Source organism: Nyctereutes procyonoides, unplaced genomic scaffold (assembly GCF_905146905.1).
Source record: "Nyctereutes procyonoides isolate TBG_1078 unplaced genomic scaffold, NYPRO_anot_genome, whole genome shotgun sequence".
Classification (NCBI taxonomy): Eukaryota; Metazoa; Chordata; class Mammalia; order Carnivora; family Canidae; genus Nyctereutes; species Nyctereutes procyonoides.
The window spans coordinates 13,254,727-13,273,527 of NW_026575125.1; the positions used below are offsets into that span (position 1 = coordinate 13,254,727).

Here is an 18,801-nt window from a genome sequence, read left to right on the forward strand (position 1 = left end):
TCTCTCTCTCTCTCTCTCTCTCTATGACTATCATAAAAAAAAACAAAATCTTGAATTGTTAACCGGAATGTTCATCAAAAATGGTTTTATCGGGCAGCCCCGGTGGCTTAGTGGTTTAGCGTCGCCTTCAGCCCAGGGTGATCCTGGAGACGTGGGATTGAGTCCCACATAGGGCTCCCTGCATGGAGCCTGTGTCTCTGCTTCTCTCTCTCTCTCTCTCTCTCTCTCTCTCTCTCTGTCTCTAATAAATAAACAAAATAAAAAAAATGGTTTCATCTTGGGTGATAATTTCTCCTTTGTGTTAGAGCTGAATACTACCTGATTATATTTAACTATTTTCCTACCATATTGGCAAGATCATTATGAAGTGTTCTGGAAATAAAAGGGACTAAAAAAATGCATTTGTTTTTGTGGCGTAAGAACTTTTCTCAAAGTCAGCAAAAGTATTTTTCATTTGGTTTTTGAAAGATAAAATAATAAAGATAAAATACATTTATTCCTTTTTGTATTTTTCTCTACCTGGTTTTACATTCTTTCCAATAAGGGAAAGAAGATTGTGCCATTTATTTTTGAAAAATTAATAATAATGATTCTTAGTGTTGAAAATGCATATTTATTTTCTTGCTTCTTGAGAAGGTGGATGATGAATGCAAGACTTTTAAACCAGCAGGTACATATAGAAGTTACCTGATATTTAGAATTTGAGCATTTATAACATGGCACTTTTCTGACTGTTGTTATTGCTTTCTGTTCCAATTTAGGTTCCTACCTTTCCACTTTTCTAATTTCTTCCTAATCTCAACTTGATGTAAATATTTTCCTGTCTTTTCATGAATCAGTTGAATGTCTTTAGATTGCTTCCCTAAATTGTACCCAGGGGCATCAAGGTTTGTTCAACGTGGCCCAATGTAGATAAACTCTGACTCCTTTGCTAATTCTTCCCTGAAGAACAGTCTCAGTTTGAGTGTGAAATCATCATTTTTGAGTAGTATCTTTTTATACTATGCTGACTTTTCCTCCTGCTTTTTCAGCTCCTTATGAAGCTAGACAGCCCCTTGTCCAGCCTGAAGGACCCTCGTCAGGGGCCCCAGGAGCCAAGCCCCCTCGGCATAAGGCTTCCCTTATTCGGGTAAGTGATGTTTTATGCCACATATGTGGGAGACTATGGGGACATGACTTTTTGATGGATCCTCTATGTTTTTTTCAAGGAAGATATAAAACTGCCCCCTTATGCAAATATTGCACTTCTTATTCTGTTGCTTATATATTTTTCTAAATCTTTTTAAGAGTGAATTCTACCCTCAGTGTGGAGCTTGAACTCATGACCCCAAGATCAAAAGTCTCATAAGACTACTGACTGAGCCAGCCAGAACAGCTCCCCTGTTCTCCTAAATCTTTTTTTGTAATGTGTGTTTCTACCCTTTTCTCAGTGTCTCTAGACTAATCCAAGCTGGTTCTTGGTCTTTTGTATGTCTATAATGCCCTTCTACCTACATCATTAGGCATCTCTTTCAGGAGTGCTTTATTTTTTTTCCCAAATAGCCTATCTTATTTCTGCCTTATTCTTTTATTACTATTATTGTTATTATTATTATTATTATTATTATTCATTCATTCATTCATTCATTCATTCAATGCAAATTTAGCTGTTGCCCTTTGTTTTGTGCCTCCAGTTACACTGCAAGCTTTTGGAAGGCAGAGGTAGTTCTTCCATATTCTCTTTCAGTGCCTAGTGCGTGCAGTTTGGAGAACAGTTATTTTACATATGGCAGTGACTACTATTTCTTACATATAGTAGATATAAAAGGAATATTATGACAGAATCACAAGTGATGTCTCCGTTTTTCGTGGCTTAGAAAATTTTATGTTTCCTTTATCCAATGTTTTCTTTTGGATAAAGAATGCTTATCATTTTTGTGTCTACAACTGTTATCTTATGTAGTATCTCTGAGTCCTGTGCTGGGGAAGTCATATTCTCAAAAAAGGGTGTGTGCATGCTGGTGTGTGTGTGTCTGCCTGAGAGGAATTATGAAAAAACTGGGTTCACTGACCCTAAAGACAAGAGGAAGTTGGGTGATTTGTATGACATTTCGTTATCCAACTTAGGAAGAAGGATCACTTATTCACAGGCAGTTCTACTCAGAATAGAAGAGTGGTGTCAGATATTCCCATAAGGAATTGAGGTGCTAAGTCTCAAACAGAATAGACAAAGGCTAAGGATGATTGTGGTACTTAACTGACTATGCTCTGTGAATGGGGCAATCTGTTAGGCCCAGAACTGTGTTATAGACAGAATTTTATCTGTGTACAAAGAACTTTCTTAAGGATAATAACTTAGCCATATCCTGTATATTTATATTTAATGCTTCCTACAACTGTAAGATCTAGGTACTGTTCTATCTATTAGTGTAGATGACTTAACTGTGGCCGAGAGAGGTCAGGTAATGGGTCTAAAGTTTTATTCATAACTGGTAAGTGGCAGAATCTGAATTTGAAGCTGGGTCTGCCTAGTGTCAAAATCTGCACTTTAAAATATTTTGCTATTCGTTAGAGTTCCATATTATAGGGAGGCTAGGTTTTGGACTTGCTACATAAACAAGCACTGGGTGTAGTAAAAAAATATTCTGGAAGATCCCTTACTGGAACCGTATTGGAGAGCCAAGATGCCATTCTCTCCTAGGTCCAGTAGAGCTCACTTTCACCCCTAAGTTGGAACAAAGAGCTGTTTCTTTAGTTGAGCCCCAGATGTAGTAGTTGGCTATGTTTAGAGGTCCTGTGGTATAAAAATATGTCTTTAAACACAAGAATCACACTTACTGTGGAATGATGGTTACATTAGGAGAGGAATTGGAAGGACTGGGATTCATCCACAAAATTCTCCAGGATGTGGCTGTGCATGTCTGTGCAGAGTGTATCCTAGTGCTGTAGAGACCTAATCCTGAATTGTTAGAATGGTGGTCAAACAGGCAGTAAATCATGAACTTTGCAGTGGTCAGAAAGGGCTCACCAGACCCTTTCTGCCCAGTCCCCTAGATGGGATGCCATGGGTTTTTTACATGGATTGGTGTCTTGTGACTTCTAATCTCTGGGTCCATGTTTCCTGCTGATAGATATGCTTCATGGGTATTTTATTCAACTGATGTTTACTAAACACCTATTAAGTTCTGGGTACTGTGTTGAGGATACAAAAAAACAAGATTTAACATTCCCAGTCCCTGCCCTCCTAGAGCGTATAGGCAATTGAACGAGGTGGCCAATAATCAAACCATTGCAAAGTAAATATGTCATTACACTGCTGTGAATGGAAATTACACTGTGCTTTGAGGATGAAAAACAGTGTGTAGGGGTACAGTTATGATCAACCCTTAGCAGGTAGGGGGCCATCACGGAAGGCTTTTAGTGGGGAGGCAAATTTGAGTTGAAATGAGAAGGATTCATAAATGTTAGCCAGGTCAGGGGATGGGAATGGGGGGAGTAGGCAAGAAGATAGAGGGACCTGTGCGTAAAAGACTAGAAAATAGTTTGTTTTCTGGTGCCTAACATTTTATACATGTTGTCTCCTTTAGTGCTCACAGCTGTCTGAGGAGGTAGTTCCTGTTACCTCATTTTCTCCCATGTACCAGCATCTTTTATTGGATGTGAATTCTCAAATAGGATATGAAAGGATTCAAGGGTGCCAGGTGAAGGTCATAGTCAGGAATGTAGAATGTGCCTGCACACTGGGCCCTCTTCAGTGGTCCTTGTAACAATGACAGTAGTTGAAAAGCACATAAGCTGCCAGCACCATAGAAATCCCAGTGATGTCCCCTTTTCTTCCCATTGACTTACTTGTTTGTAATACTGGTAGTAACCTCTTTGAAATGCTCCAGCAATGCCTTTAGGGGTGAAATCTCATATCAGTATCCAGCTTGGCAGCTCTCCTAGCTCTCCTAGTTTGCCACCTAGCTGCTTTTCCTTCACTGGTACGAATGAAGCCATCTTGGAGTCCAGGGTGTCTAAATGTTATCCCATTTATTAGATGACAAAACCTGAGGTTTAGAGACCTTATTTAATCTGCCCAAAGTCACAGCTAGGAAGTGATAGGGCTGGAGTTCAAACATAGGACATGTTTTTTTAGTCTGGCTCAGGAACCATATAGATGGTGATATCATCTAGTAAGCTAAGAAGCCCTGGATGAAAAACTGGCATTGAGAGTATTAGGGAAAGATCATGAGTTCAGTGTTGGATGTTGGAATTTGAGCATTTGGGATAGCCGAGAGGAGGTGTCAAAGAGATGGTAGGAAATAGGGCTCTGGAGCTTTGGGGTGAGCCAGGGCTGGACATCAGTATTTGCCAGTGGTTGGCCATTAAAAGGAGTTATGGTATAATGCAGAAGTAATCAGATGGGTTCTTGTCCAGGTCTGGCCAAATTATGTGACCTTGGACAAGTTTCTTCTCTTTTCTGTAACATGAATGACTTGGAATGGATTTAATAGTCCATTGTAATAATCTGAAATAGTCTGACTCTCTTAATGTTTGTTTGGCATCAGTGGAAGCCCTGTCCCCTCCTCATCCGATTTGGAGCCTTGCTTTCTAAGATGAGAACAAGGGGCCTTCCTCAGGGCAGCAGTTTGTGGTTTTCATGGCTGATGTGTTTTTCTTGCTTTTGTTTTTAGGTTTCTTTCTTATGCCTATCAACTTGGTTTGGCTGAATTCCAGTTCCCAGAAAGGAAAATGTCAACCTGAATTAGTCATGTAGATGAGGGGATCTAAAGAGAAGATTTTTGGTGATAGGGGATTAATATGGATTGGGCCTGGTGGTACACTAGGCTGGGATAACTCATTCCCTTCAAATGGCCGCCTTAATGTGCTTTTGGCAACCTTGCTTTCTTCTAGCTTCCTCTGTGGCTTTGTATTCTAGTCCTTCCTTATGATTAGAAGAAGGGTGGCCTTGGGTACTTGGGGAGGTTATTCGGGACCCTGGGCCAATGCTGTTGTAGCTCATGAGCTTGCCATTTTATTTTATTTTATTTTGTTTTAATTTAATTTAATTTTATTTATTTATTTTATTTTATTTTTAAAAAATTTAAAAAAGATTTTATTTATATATTCATGATAGACACAGAGAAGAGAGAGAGAGAGACAGAGACAGAGACACAGGCAGAAGGAGAAGCAGGCTCCATGCAGGGAGCCCGACGTGGGACTCGATCCTGGGACTCTAGGATCATGCCATGGGCTGAAGGCAGGCACTAAACCGCTGAGCCACCCGGGCTGCCCGAGCTTGCCATTTTAGAGAGAGATGCTTGTGCCAAATTAAGCACCCAAATATTGGAACGAATAATTTTTTTTTGCCTAATATTTTAGGCTGGCCTGCCTGCCTTCCTTCCTTCCTTCTTACTTTGTTGTTGTTGTTGTTGTTCAAGGTTGGATGTTTTTTCTCTTAAAATTTCAGATCCTGAGCATATCCTATATTGGTGAATGGTTGACAGTGATTTGTAAAGAAATACTAAGTCTTCTTTCCCGATTCATCTGTTTATCATGCGTTTATACGTCATTTTGTGGTTTACTTTTCACAAATTATACCATCTATATTTGTAATTTGCTGGTGTGGGATTTAGATTTGTCCCTTTTGCTCCCACTATACTCCACTGCCTCTGCTTTGCCATGGTTGCTGGAACCTACCTTGGATTAAGTCCTTGTTTCATTGACCCCATAGCAGCTTTGACACTGACCACCTTCTTGACATGCTCTCATTGTTTGGCATCCATGATGCCATTCTCTCCTAGTTTTCTTACTGCTTCTATGACTACCTCTTCCTTTTTTTTTTTTAAATTTTTATTTATTTATGATAGTCACACACAGAGAGAGAGGCAGAGAGACACAGGCAGAGGGAGAAGCAGGCTCCATGCACCGGGAGCCCGATGTGGGATTCGATCCCCGGTCTCCAGGATCGTGCCCTGGGCCAAAGGCAGGCGCCAAACCGCTGCGCCACCCAGGGTTCCCCTGACTACCTCTTCCTAATCTTCTTTTTCCATTCTCCTCCTTCCACCAGCGCCTCACATGTTGGTGATGCCTGGGTCCTTCTCACTCTCTTCTTCTTTAGCTATACAGATGCTTATGACCACATCCAGCAGATATCCTCACTCAGATGTCCCACTGTAAGTTTAAACTAACATGTCTTTCCCACAAAGTCAGCTTTCACTCTTCCATTCCTGGCTCTGTCCATCTATCAGCATAGACCAGAATGCTGGTCTCTGTATTTGACTCATGTCTTGGCTCTTCTACCCACTTAGTTACCAGGTCCTGGCCATTTCACTTTCTCAGTGCCTCTCTTACCTGTCCATTACTCTGCATTTCTTTGGTTCAGGCCATCTTCCTCTGTCACTGAATCTATTGTATTAGCCTCTCTTTTTCTTTGCTTCCCTTTTTGGCCTCTTCAAATCTTAAAAATACATATCTATCACCGTACTCCCTTGATTGAGACCTGTCACTCTCTGCCTACTCCTCTCTTCATATCACCCATATTCCTGAACATGGCTCTCAGGGCCCTGGTGTTCGCCCCTGCTTAATACCCTTTTAGCCACAGTAGCTCACTTCTCTCCCTCCATACTCCAGCCACACAGAACTACTGTTGTTTCCTGATAGTGTTCTCTATGTGGAACCTTACTCTCCATCCTGGCTTTTGTCTTCTTTGTTTTCTCCTTTGTTTCAATTAATGTATGCTCTTTTCCCATTGATAACATTAAGTTTGAGAATTTTCTAATATTTCTTGTATATGTGAAGTTTCTGCTTTTTCATTCTTCAAAATGGTTCATTACTCATCTCATTTATCTGTAAGCTCAGCTAGAGGTTGGGCATTCAGTCTTTATTGGTTACACATTCCAGAGGCAACTGGTATTGTCTGTTTCTTTTGTACCATTCCAGGAGTATTTTATGCACATATAAACAAATATAGGTATTCATATATATGTATATACACACATATAAAAATACATGTAATATATTTTTAACTGACTTTACAGAGTTAGGTTTGGCAAATGAAATATCCTTCCAGGCAGATCCCCCTAGAAAAAATTTATCAAAACATACTCACTTTTTGCACCTTAAATAAACATGCTATGATATTTTCTTCTTTTGCTGGAAGAGTGAACTTGTAATAGTCTTCTGGGGTAAATTTTCAATACTCACTTGTCTTTATTACTTCAAAGACAAAAAACTAATAAACAGAATTTAGGGAACTTCATCACTCTGCCATTTTACTTGGGGGTTTTGGCTATATTTGTGATGGAAGTTTTGTAATGAATAGGCAGACATTGTTAGACATTGGTAGCCAGCTATCGTATTAATCTAAAAGTCTGTGATTTGAAAAAATTTATTTAAATTAGTTGTCTCCTTCAATTTCTTATCATGCCCCCCATCCCACCTTGAACTTAACTGTATATACTTATGGCCAGAAGCACATTCTCTCTGTTCCTTGCCTCCATTTGGAATGGTTCTAAATAGAAAAGAAGTATGTAAAGGATGGTGAAAGAAAGAATACCCTGAGGTTCTGTTGGAATGCTGGTGGCATAAGTCCGAAGAGAATGGCTATCTACTATAAATTGTTCATTGCAGTCGTTTTGATGAGAACAGGAAGAATTAGATTTTCTGGGAGGCTATTGCTGCACTGGGAAGGCTTTTATGGTGAAAGGCATTTTATGGATGGATGGGACTAGCATGATGTGGGGTGAGGAGAGCAGGGTGTGGAGGCTGTGGCTGGAAGATTGGGATGGGATTGAATGAGGTGGCTTAGAGGCAAGTCATGAGCAAGTTGCTCTTTGAGTGTGGAGAAGAAAGAAGCAGGTCAACAAGGGGCCTCTTCAGTACTGTCTGATACACTCTGCTTCTCTTACCTGGTCCTCAGCCCAGAGGAATGGCCTGTGTGACAGGTCGGGCCCATGGGGGGTGGGGGGCTCTTTCATGGTCATTTGGCCTGGGTGGGCATTGTTTTTGTTGTGTTGTGTTTAGTGAAACCACAGGCATTTTTTTTTCCTTCCTTATTTTGGAATCTCTCCCCTCTCCTTGTCTGAGAGCTGTGATATTGCCCCCCTGCGAAGTGTCCCCGGGCACACTTCGGCATAACACCACTCCACATTTAGTTCTTGCCCTTTTTTGTACTTCGCATCTTGTAGTCAAACTAGTGGGCTCATGAGCCACTGAAGAAACCCACGCAGATGTTATGAGGGACTAGAGCTAAGCAACCACCTACTGATGCTTGCCCTCTTTACTTGGTCACAGTGAAAGCAGGCTAAGGTACTGCTTGCTAGTTTCAGATTCTACATTAAACACCATACTGGTGTTTTTTGTTTTTGTTTTTTTGGATCATGGGTTGTGAGCTTTCAAATACCCTTGTTCTTAAGGCAATTCAAAACTTAAATCATCAAAAATTAAAAAATACAAAAGGGTGAAGAATGAAAAGTATCCCTCCCATCCCCTTCACTGAGCATCCAGTTCCCTACCCAAGAGGCAGATAATAGGACACATTTCTTTTGTATTGCTTTAGGACTATTTTACGCATATACAAGTTAGCAGAGGCATTCTTATATGTAACTACACGTAATAGGTGTAAAACATAGAGTTCTACCTTTTTATATATATATATGATAGCATACTATATACATCTGTTATATACTTGCATATTTTACTTAGCAGTAAACTTTAATATTCTATAATGGTTCTCATCTTTTGTTTTTTTTTTGAGATAATGGTATTTTATTGTGTATATCTTCTATAAATCATTTATGGATCAGCTCCTTCTGATCAGCGTATGGAACTTGCAATCAGAGCATTGTTTGCATATGTATATATGCATATATAGATCTATGTATGTATGTATGTATCTATCTATCTATAGAGAGCGCGCGCACAAGCAAGCACACACCAGTTCTTAGAAATGGAACAATTGGGTGAAATGTCTACACACTTTTATTTTTGATCGAGATTTTCAAATTGGAAACTATCAATTCACACATTTACCAACAATATATGAAAGTGTTTGTTTTCCCATACTTGTGCTAACACAATGTCCTAAAAACCTTACACATCTTTGCCAAATCTGATAGGTGAAAAATGGTATCTCAGTGTAGTTTTTTTAAAAAAATCTAGGTGTAGTTTTAATTAACATTTCTCTTTATTAGTGAAGTGGAATACATTACATTTATGAGACATTTGTGTTTCCTTTTCAGTAAATCACTTCATATCCTATGCCCCTTGTTTGAGTTATCAGTGTTTTCTTACTGGTTTGTCATTCCTGCCAGTCTGAAACCAGAAGCTGGTGTCTCTCTTCCTTTGGATGAGTGAGAGGTTGCAGTGTATATGGAAAACTGCTCCTTGTGTGGTTGAGAGGATGTCCTGGGCACCCAAGGCCCTTGTAGGAGGTTAGGAACCTAGCCTTTCCTGGTTCTGGAGCACCCTAAGGCCCTCCGGCAACAGGAATTTCTTATTTATGCCTTTAGGGCAGAAAGTTGAATTACTTAGTTTATGGGTGGAGATTGGGGCTAGGAAAATCTTCTCTTGTTAGGGATGGTGAATGTTAATACATCCTGTGTGTGTTGACCTCTTAGCATTGCTAAATTCCCTTCCTCTGACTGAAATAGAAGTGGGTGAGGGAGAGGGAGGGGGAGGAGGAGCAGGAAGAGGGCGGGAAGGCATATATGTGTGTTTGTCTTTGTGTGTAACAGGAAGAACAGGTTTGATAAATTTTATAGGAATGTATGTGCCTTGTTCTGGACATCTTGTTTTACCAGATTCCTTCCATATTTGATTTCAAACCTTAGCTGGAGTTTTACCATCTCCTTGAGAGGTAAAAAGGTTGATGTGTTCTACTTCACTTAGTCTACTACCTAGGACTCAACAGATTCCCAATTAGTCACTATTACCACAAAGAGGTCCTGTTTTTCATTGTGTCAAGTCTCCTTCCTACTTATTTCCTTCACCTACTTCTAATTCTCTTTCCCTTATTTTTGAAACACTTTATTTCAATTGATACTGAAATTTACTTTTTTTTTAGCCGTCTTTTGTTATATTCTTCAGGTGCTTACCATCTACTCTATCTGCCTTTGCTTCTTAACAATTAAAGTGATGGTAGTTGCTTAGTTTCTTTGTTAGGAAGCACTTCTACATGAAAACTGTTTTGTGTTACAAGATGAGAATAGTAAAAAGATACTAGATCATTGAAAGAGAGGTGATTCTAGGATATAAGAACAGGGTACCTGGCATTGAAACAGAAGGATTTTTATGGGAAAAAAATTCAGTAAATACTAGGATTCAATGGGGGTGCTGCCTTAAGGCTTTACAGAATCCATGCTTGGAGATAGTAGGGTGGACTGAGGGTAAAAATGGAGGATCTGGTACACATGAGAATTCTAGCTTCCATATAGTGCTTAACAGGTCGGTTAGACTACTGATGAAAGCAAATGAGCACATTTTCTTTGTGGGGTCAGCATTGCTTTCCCCACAGGTGTGGGCCTTATGGTATCCAGAACTTTCTTGGTAGTAGCTAGGGCCCACTTTGGTTTGGTAGATAGGAGCACCTCTGGTTTACTCTCTCAGATGTAAATACCCAATTGAACAACTGGTCCCAGATAGTGCTATTTAAAGCTGGAAAAGAGAGTGGTGGTTGTTTCTAGCATATTCCCCAAGACCTCTTGGTCTCAGTTAGTTGGTATATACTTGGGTACAAATATGGAAGACTCCTTTACAACAGCACCATTTTAGCTCCTGGGTCCATTGGTATTCTCCCTGGGAGGTGAGGAGAGGGGTGGCTGGCTGAGTGGGAAGAGTCTAGACTAAGGGTGTGCACTGGTCAGGGTTTTATTGTGAACAACAGAATGTACTCTGGCTAGCTTAAGCAAATAGGGATTTCTTTTTTTTAAAGATTTTGTTTATTTACTCATAGAGACACAGGAAGAGAGAGAGAGAGAGAGAGAGAGAGAGAGAGGCAGAGACACAGACAGAGGGAGAAGCAGGCTCCATGCAGGAAGCCTGACATGGGACTCGATCCCAGGTCTCCAGGACCACACCCCAGGCTGCAGGCGGCACTAAACCGCTGCACCACTGGGGCTGCCCAAATAGGGATTTCTAATAAGAGGGTGGAAGCTCTACTAGATAGATCTTTGGAAGGGCAGAAGATTCTGACTGACTTCTGAGTTTGAAGGAACAATTCCCCAAACCACACAGTAGGACTGAATGGATGGATGGCTGAGGGAGCTTTGCCTTTGCCACAGTCAGTAAGCTACAGAGCTGGGAAACTGCTGCCATAGCTCTGAGCTGCAGCTCTACACTGTGTGTGACCCAGGCCCGCCAAGCAAATGCTTTGTTCCCTTCCTCTTTTACCATGTGACTTGTTTTGAATCAGCCTTCCATGGGTGTCTTTAGTGAGAACCTAAGTTCCTTCTGGCACTCTAGCAGCAAAAGTATTTGGATAATGTACTTTTACATAGCCAGCATTTGCAGTGCAATTATGCTAAGAGGAGATGGAGTGGGAATTGAGTGATCCAGTACACCACGTATACAGCACACAATAGGAGACATAGTCTAAGACCTGAAAGAAGGCCAGTGTTGCCAGAGCCTGGAGAAGAAGCTGGAGAGGTAGGCAGAGCCCTGTGGGCCATGGCACTGCCTTTTAGGTGGAGAGCTGATTGTTCAGAAATGAAGTGGCCCAAGTGACCATCCCAGATTTGAGCCCAGGTCTGTCTGCCTCCATAATCTACACTCTTTTTGCATTTCTAATCTGTAGCCTCGTTATCTAAAGCATTCCTTGAATTCAGCCCCAGATGTTGGAACATCTGTTTCTCATCTGATCTCAGGCTGCCTTGACTGAGGGTCTGGTAGAGGAGACAGGTCCCCTTGACCTAACTGGCAAGGATTGGGGTGGGCATGTTAGTGCAGTGGTACTGGAAGTCTGCAGCCTCATCAAAATCTCCTCTTACTGCTGACTTCTCACTTTCTCCTGGCCTTCTCCAAGCAAAGAGCAAAATTCCAAGGAAAAATGCCCTTCTGGAGCAGCAGATCTTGACTCCTGATGGGAGAATTGGAGATAGTGATTATTCATAAGCATTTCTTACGTGAAACAAAATAGTGCTAGTGCCATATACCAAAATAACAGTGAAATGATTGAATACCTGTATGGCTGTCTACAGGATTCTTTCCTGATGTGAAAACATGCCAGATGCTCATAGGTGTGTGAGAAATAAGATGGTGCTCTGTCTATAATTTAGTAGCTTAGTGGCCCAAATCTACAACTAAACTAGATAATGGGAGGGATGTAGAAGTAAGTATAGGCTATTCATATCCCATATGAATATCTGCAGTCTGCGAAATTGGTGCATTGATTTTGGCATTGCAGTGAGGGTGTTCCTTTTTTTAATTTTTTAAAAGATTTTATTTATTTATTAATGAGAGACACACACAGAGAGAGGCAGAGACACAGGCAGAGGGAGAAGCAGGCCCTACACAGGGAGCCTGATGTGGGACTCGATCCTGGGTCTCCAGGATCACGCCCTGGGCTGAAGGCGACGCTAAACTGCGGAGCCACCCAGGCTGCCCTCCTTTTTTAAATTTTAATTTAATTTTTTTCATCATGGTGAGTCTACTCTTTAATCCCCATCATCTATTTCACTTACCTTCCAACTCCCCCCTGGTAACAATCATTTTGTTCTCTAGAGTTAAGAGTCTGTCTTCGTTTGTGTCTCTGTCTCTCTTTTCTTCCCCTTTGCTTGTTTTGTTTCTTAAATTCCACTATGAGTGAGATCATATGATATTTGTCTTTCTCTGACTGACTTATTTCACTCATCATTATACTCTGCCTCTATCCATCTTGTTGCCCATGGCAGAATTTCATTCCTTTTTGTGGCTGAATAATTGTGTGTGTATGTGTGTGTGTGTGTGTGTATACATACACACATACTCGCTTACACCCCCATCTTTATCCATTCATCTATCTGTGGGCACTTGGGGTTGGTTGCTTCCACAATTTGGCTATTGTAAATAATGCTCCAATAAACCAATCCCTTTGAATTGGTGTTTTTATATTTTTTTAGGTAAATACCCAGCAGTGCGATTGCTGGGTCCTAGAATAGTTCTATTTTTAATTTTTTGAGGAACCTCCATACTGTATTCCACAGTGGCTACACCAGTTAGCATTCCCACCAATAGTGTGTGAGGGTTCCTTTTTCTCCACATCCTTGCCAACACTTGTTGTTTCTTGCCTTCTTGATTTTAGCCATTCTGAGAGATGATTCGGCATTTCCCTGATGATGAGTGATGTTGAGGATCATTTCATGTGTCTGTTGGCCAGCCATCTGGACGTCTTCTTTGGAGAAATGTCTGTTCATGTCTTCTGCCCATTTTTTAATTGGGTTATTTGTTTTTTGAGTTTAGAGTTGTATAAGTTTTTTAAAAATATATTTTGGATACCAACTCTTTTTTTTAAAGATTTTATTTATTTATTCATCAGAGAGAGAAAGGCAGAGACACAGGCAGAGGGAGAAGCAGGCTCCATGCAGGGAGCCTGATGTGGGACTCCATCCGGGGACTCCAGGATCATGCCCTGAGCCAAAGGCAGACGCTTAACTGCTGAGCCACCCAGGTATCCCAGGATACGAATTCTTTATTGGATATATCACTTGCAGATATCTTCTCTTATTCTATAGTTTGCCATTTAGTTTTGTTGATTATTAACTTTGTTGTGCAGAAGCTTTTTATTTTGATGTAGTCCCTATAGTTTATTTTTGTTTTTGTTTCCCTTGCCTCAGGAGACATACCTTGAAAAATGTTGCTAGGGCCAACACCAGAGGAATTACTGCCTGTGCTTTCTTATAGGATTTTTGTGGTTTCAGGTCTCATTTAGGTCTTTAATCGATTTTGAGTCTATTTTTGTGTATGGTGAAAGAAAATGGTCAAGTTTCATTCTTTTGCATGTAGCTGTCCAGTTTTCCCAACACCAGTTGAAGAGACTGTCTTTTTCCCATTGCATATTCATTCCTCCTTTGTCAAAGATTAATTGACCATCTAATTGTGGGTTTATTTCTGGATTTTCAATTCTATTCCATTGTTCTGTGAATCTGTTTTTATGCCAGTATCATACTGTTTTAATTATTACCGGTTTATAATATAATTTGAAGTCTGGAATTGTGATGCCTGCAGTTTTGGTTGTCTTTTTCAAGATTGCTTTGGCTATTCGAGGTCTTTTGTGGTTCAATATAAATTTTAAGATTGTTCTAGCTCTGTGAAAAATGCTGTTGGTATTTTGATAGGGATTGCATTGAGTTTGTAGATTGCTTTGGGTCATATAGACATTTTAACAGTATTTATTCTTCAAGTCCATGAGCATGGAATGTTTTTCCATTTCTTTGTGTCATCTTGAATTTCTTTTATCAGTATTACATAGTTTTCAGAGTAGTGAGAATGTTTCTTAAAAGGAAATGGTATTTTGTTATAGGATGGATGGATAAGAGAGGGAGGGAGAGCCTTAGGGCTTGCTGACTAAAAAAGAGTACATACTCTGGACTTATTAGCTCGTGTTCTGGCTCTACCATTTTAGTAGGCATGTGATCTTGGTAAGTCACTTCCCTTCCTTAATCCTCAGTTTCCTGTTCTGCAAATTGGAAATAATGGGACCTACTTCACAGGGTTGTTGTAAAGATGAAAATAGGTCATGTGTATTGGGTACTTACAGTGCCTGGCACTTAGCAAAGTAATAAATACATGTTCTCTGACATTCTCCTATGTCTGTGGTGATTGCTTTTAAAATTTACTTTATCTTAATAAGCAGCAACTCTGTGTTTCTCATTAGATTCAGATTCCTACACTTTGCAATCAACCTTTCTAAACTGTTGAAATTGATCCCTGAGCAAGTTTGACATCTTTATGGGTATATTTCCATGAAGAAACTGATATGGTTAAATTGCTCTGTTAGGATTTAATTTGAACTAACTTCTCTATAGGCCAAAACAGAAGTTATTTTTTGCAACTTCCTATGAATCTATTACTATTTCAAAATAAAAAGAAAAAGATGTTTTCCCTCTAATTTCCTAGATAAGGGAAAGGGCCCAGCTTTTACAGTTAGGTGACTTGTTTGATAAATGCATATAAAATTCAGCTCTAGTCATCATAGGAGAGCTCAGATTAGCCTTTCTGTCTCTGGATTGGAATTGACCATTTGTCCAATTATTTGTTCCGTCACTGAAAAAAGCATGTATTGGGCATAGGCACTTCTCCAGGTGCTGGGGATACGGCAGTGATCGGACTAGACCCATTTTCCTGCCCTCATGGACCTTTTATTATAGTGAGAGTGAAATGTGAGACAATATAAATACACAAGTTTGTAAAGTATCACACGGTAACCAGTTGAAAGTTCAAAGCAAAATTGCTGAGCTCCATTTTGTTTTCTTCATTCCTTATGTAATAGTTTTCCCAGTTTTACCCTGGTCCTCTCTTCTTTTTACTCTGTACATCTTCCCTGTGAGTCTCCTTCAAACCCATGAAAGATAAACTCCTATTAACCGTACATAGAAAGATGGCTGTAAAGATGCGTCCACATGCTTGGTGTCCCTATAGTTCGTCAACGTGGACAAATTAAGTTATGTGGGCTCAGAACTGTCTCAGATCATCAGGTGGTCCAATTACAAAACGAAGCCTAATGCTTCCATCTTTGGTGCAGAAATGTCTGTGCTGTTGCGCCTGGGAAGGCCTGCTTTTCCTTTGGGCCTTGCCTGAAGGAGAGTTAGATTAACAGTTGCTGTGACAAATATGCCCCATGTTTTAATGACATAACAACATCGGTATATTTCTCAGTCATCTAACAGGTTGGTAGGCAGCCTTCCTCCACATGGTGATTCAGGCACCAGTGCTCTTTAGTCCTGTGGTTGTGCCATTCCCCCATTCAGTGGCCTGTGGGGACGAGCATAGAGTGCCACAGGGTGCTAGCCTTACATGGAAGTGGTGCAGGTCGCCTGTGTTCCCATTGCATTGGCTAAAACTCAGTCACATGGCTGCAACCAACTGCAGGGGGTATGGGGGAACATGTCATTGTTGGGTGGGCAGCCACAGCTTCTCAGTGATACTTCTATACCTGGTCTTGGGCGGTATAAATGATTGGAGGACAGCTACTGTAATCCCCCACATCAGCATGGTTGTCATTTGCCTCTATGACTTCTTTTTCCTCAGCCCCGTGGCTGATCAGCGACCATGATCTTTCCTGAGGCAGATTAATATTCACTTGGGCTCTAGTTTAGTCTCACCACTCTGTTAGCCATTCTTTCTCATTAGGGGTGATTGAGTCTTCTCACATCTTTGCTCATGAAATTATATTTTGATCCGTGGTTGCACTATGGCCATCTTATTTCCAAAATTTGTTGGCGGGTGAGGTGTTCTCATATATTCACTGTGGGCTTTGTATGAGCTTTTGCTACTCTAGATGGTTTGTTTACTAAGGCACCAGAAGGACCCTGGTATAAGATCATTGCATCCTCAGGTGAAATGGCTGGACTCTTGGGCAGCATTTACAGGATACCTCCAAGGTGGGATTATATTCTAAACAGAAACGTTCTGTGGTTGAAACAGTATACACACCCTTTGTAAATTCTCCCTGATAATGCTTCCTTGCAATTCATATTATTCAGCTGTGCTTGATTTTTAAGATACTTCAGGGGTAAATGTCACCTTTTGGGATTTTATTAATAGTATTACTTTTTAATGAGTCTTTTGAAATCTCTTTCATTATAAACAGCCTGTTTTCCCTTGAGATAATAACTTGTAGTGCCAAATATTTGCATTTCACTTGAAACGAAACTAAGGGTTTGAATGTTTTAAATATAAGCAAATCTAATTCTCCTGTGTCTAGAGAAACTGCATAATGAACCATATGTATGTGGCTCAAGCAGACAGATGTGGAAGGTTTCTCTCTCATTTTTTCTTAAAAACACTGGCAGAACTTAAAATTGGCACCGACCTGCAAATATCCTTACCCAGCCGACAAAACAAACCACTGGTGCTGGAGTTGAACCGGGAGAGGCTTTTTAGAGTGCATGCACAAGTGGAGCTTTTCCTGGTTCTGGCTTCTGCTTGGAAGCCTTAGGCTCCTTAGTTCATCCACCCACATTTCTCAATGCCTTCAGTCTTTGCAGTTGGATGTTCTCTCTCAGGTGGCTGACTTTTCAGATCTTTGTAAAATGATGCTAGTTGTTTCAGTTGACTTTGGGGTTCATTTGGAGATGATGTTACTTGTATCTGGGTCCTGCAGCAAGATGGCCCTCTAGCTACTGACAGAGAGGTCCTTAGCTGCCATTGCACTACTGGAATAGGCCTTCCTCTGGTTGTGGCCATAGGGCTTCTTTTTTCTGTGGACTCCTCTCATCCCCTCCCTAACTCTGAGCCTTCTTGACCTCTGGGCCAGGGTTTCTCATATGGCCTTAACTTGTCTTCCTACCTTTGGTCTTTCCCCTTCCATTCTCCTCACTGAAGTGATCTTTCTATAACTGATATCTGATTATTTCATTGTTGTGTTTAATACTTCTCTGTGGCTCCCTCATGTCTTCTAGATACAATCTGTATCTTTTAACCTGGTACCTGGGCCATCATGATCTGGGCCCTGCTTGCTGTCTGGACCATCTTCAGGCAGCTCCACTAACATCCATGTTGTACCAGCAGCCTATTCTATATATATGTAGTCCAAGTGAGCTACTTTCAGAAGATGGCCATTTTCTCTCATTTTTTTGGAGTTTTTATAAATGCTGTTCCTTTTGTTTGTCTTGCTCTGCATGTTCTAAATGGCATTGCTGGGTAGCCCCAGTGGCGCAGCGGTTTAGCACCGCCTGCAGCCCAGGGTGTGATCCTGGAGACCCTGGATTGAGTCCCACGTCGGGCTCTCTGCATGGAGCCTGCTTCTCCCTCTGTCTGTGTCTCTGCCTCTCTCTCTCTGTCTCTGTGAATAGATAAATAAAATCTTAAAAAAATAAATGGCATTGCTTCTCAAACTTGAGTGTGCTTCAAATTGTCTAGAAGACTTGTTATTGTTAAGCCACAGATCTAGGTCCCACTCCCAGACTATGATTTACCAAAGGGTAGAGTGTGCGGTTCTGTGTTTCTAGTAAGTCTCCAGGTGATGCTGATGTGGGTGGTCTGGGGACTGTACTTTGAGTAGCAAAGCTCTAGAGTATCCTGTCCTACCATAGCACTACTTCACTGTTTTGGGGTTGCCTGTTTGTCTTTCTCCCTCATGAGACCCTAGGATTTCTGGGAAAAAGAATCTGTTTGCCCATTATGTATCCCGAGTCACTAGTTTTGGGGATATTCTTGGTGTTGAGTAAGTGTCTGTTGAATGAATGAATGAATGAATGAATGGATCATTGTTCATGCAGCAAAGTTCAAATCATTTTGCTTCTTGTAGATCAGCTTTCTTTTAGACTATTTCAGCCTAAGGATATATGGAATGTGATCTACCTCTTCCGTATGCCCTCACCTGACCCTGAAATACTCACTTAATAATGGATATGGAACTGGAGAACTCCCCAAAGAGATCAGAGACCATGGATGAACTACAGGAAGATAGGCATGGACTTCTTTTGATAGATCTGAAACTTTAAATGTGAAATAGATTCATAGGTTTTCTTTCATTTAACACAACACAGAGTAGTGTTTCTGCACCTCTTTTTAGTAATAAGACATACACCTGAACTTATCAGAGCCCATCAATAAGTGGGTCTCACACTACTGTTTTAGTATGTGTGATGTAGTAGCTAGGGATTGTATGCTGAATAAAGGAATGCATGATATGGTTCTGGT

General features: G+C 40.7%; 1 protein-coding gene across 3 annotated transcripts in view; it reads left to right on the forward strand.

Moving 5' to 3' along the window:
- REPS2 (RALBP1 associated Eps domain containing 2) overlaps window positions 1-18,801 on the forward strand; it is a 225,532-nt gene that overhangs the window by 88,415 nt on the left and 118,316 nt on the right. For all 3 annotated transcript variants that reach the window (XM_055339073.1, XM_055339075.1, XM_055339076.1), the window contains exon 5: window positions 1,032-1,129. In XM_055339073.1, the coding sequence (XP_055195048.1) occupies window positions 1,032-1,129 (98 nt within the window). The remainder of the gene's footprint in view (window positions 1-1,031; window positions 1,130-18,801) is intronic.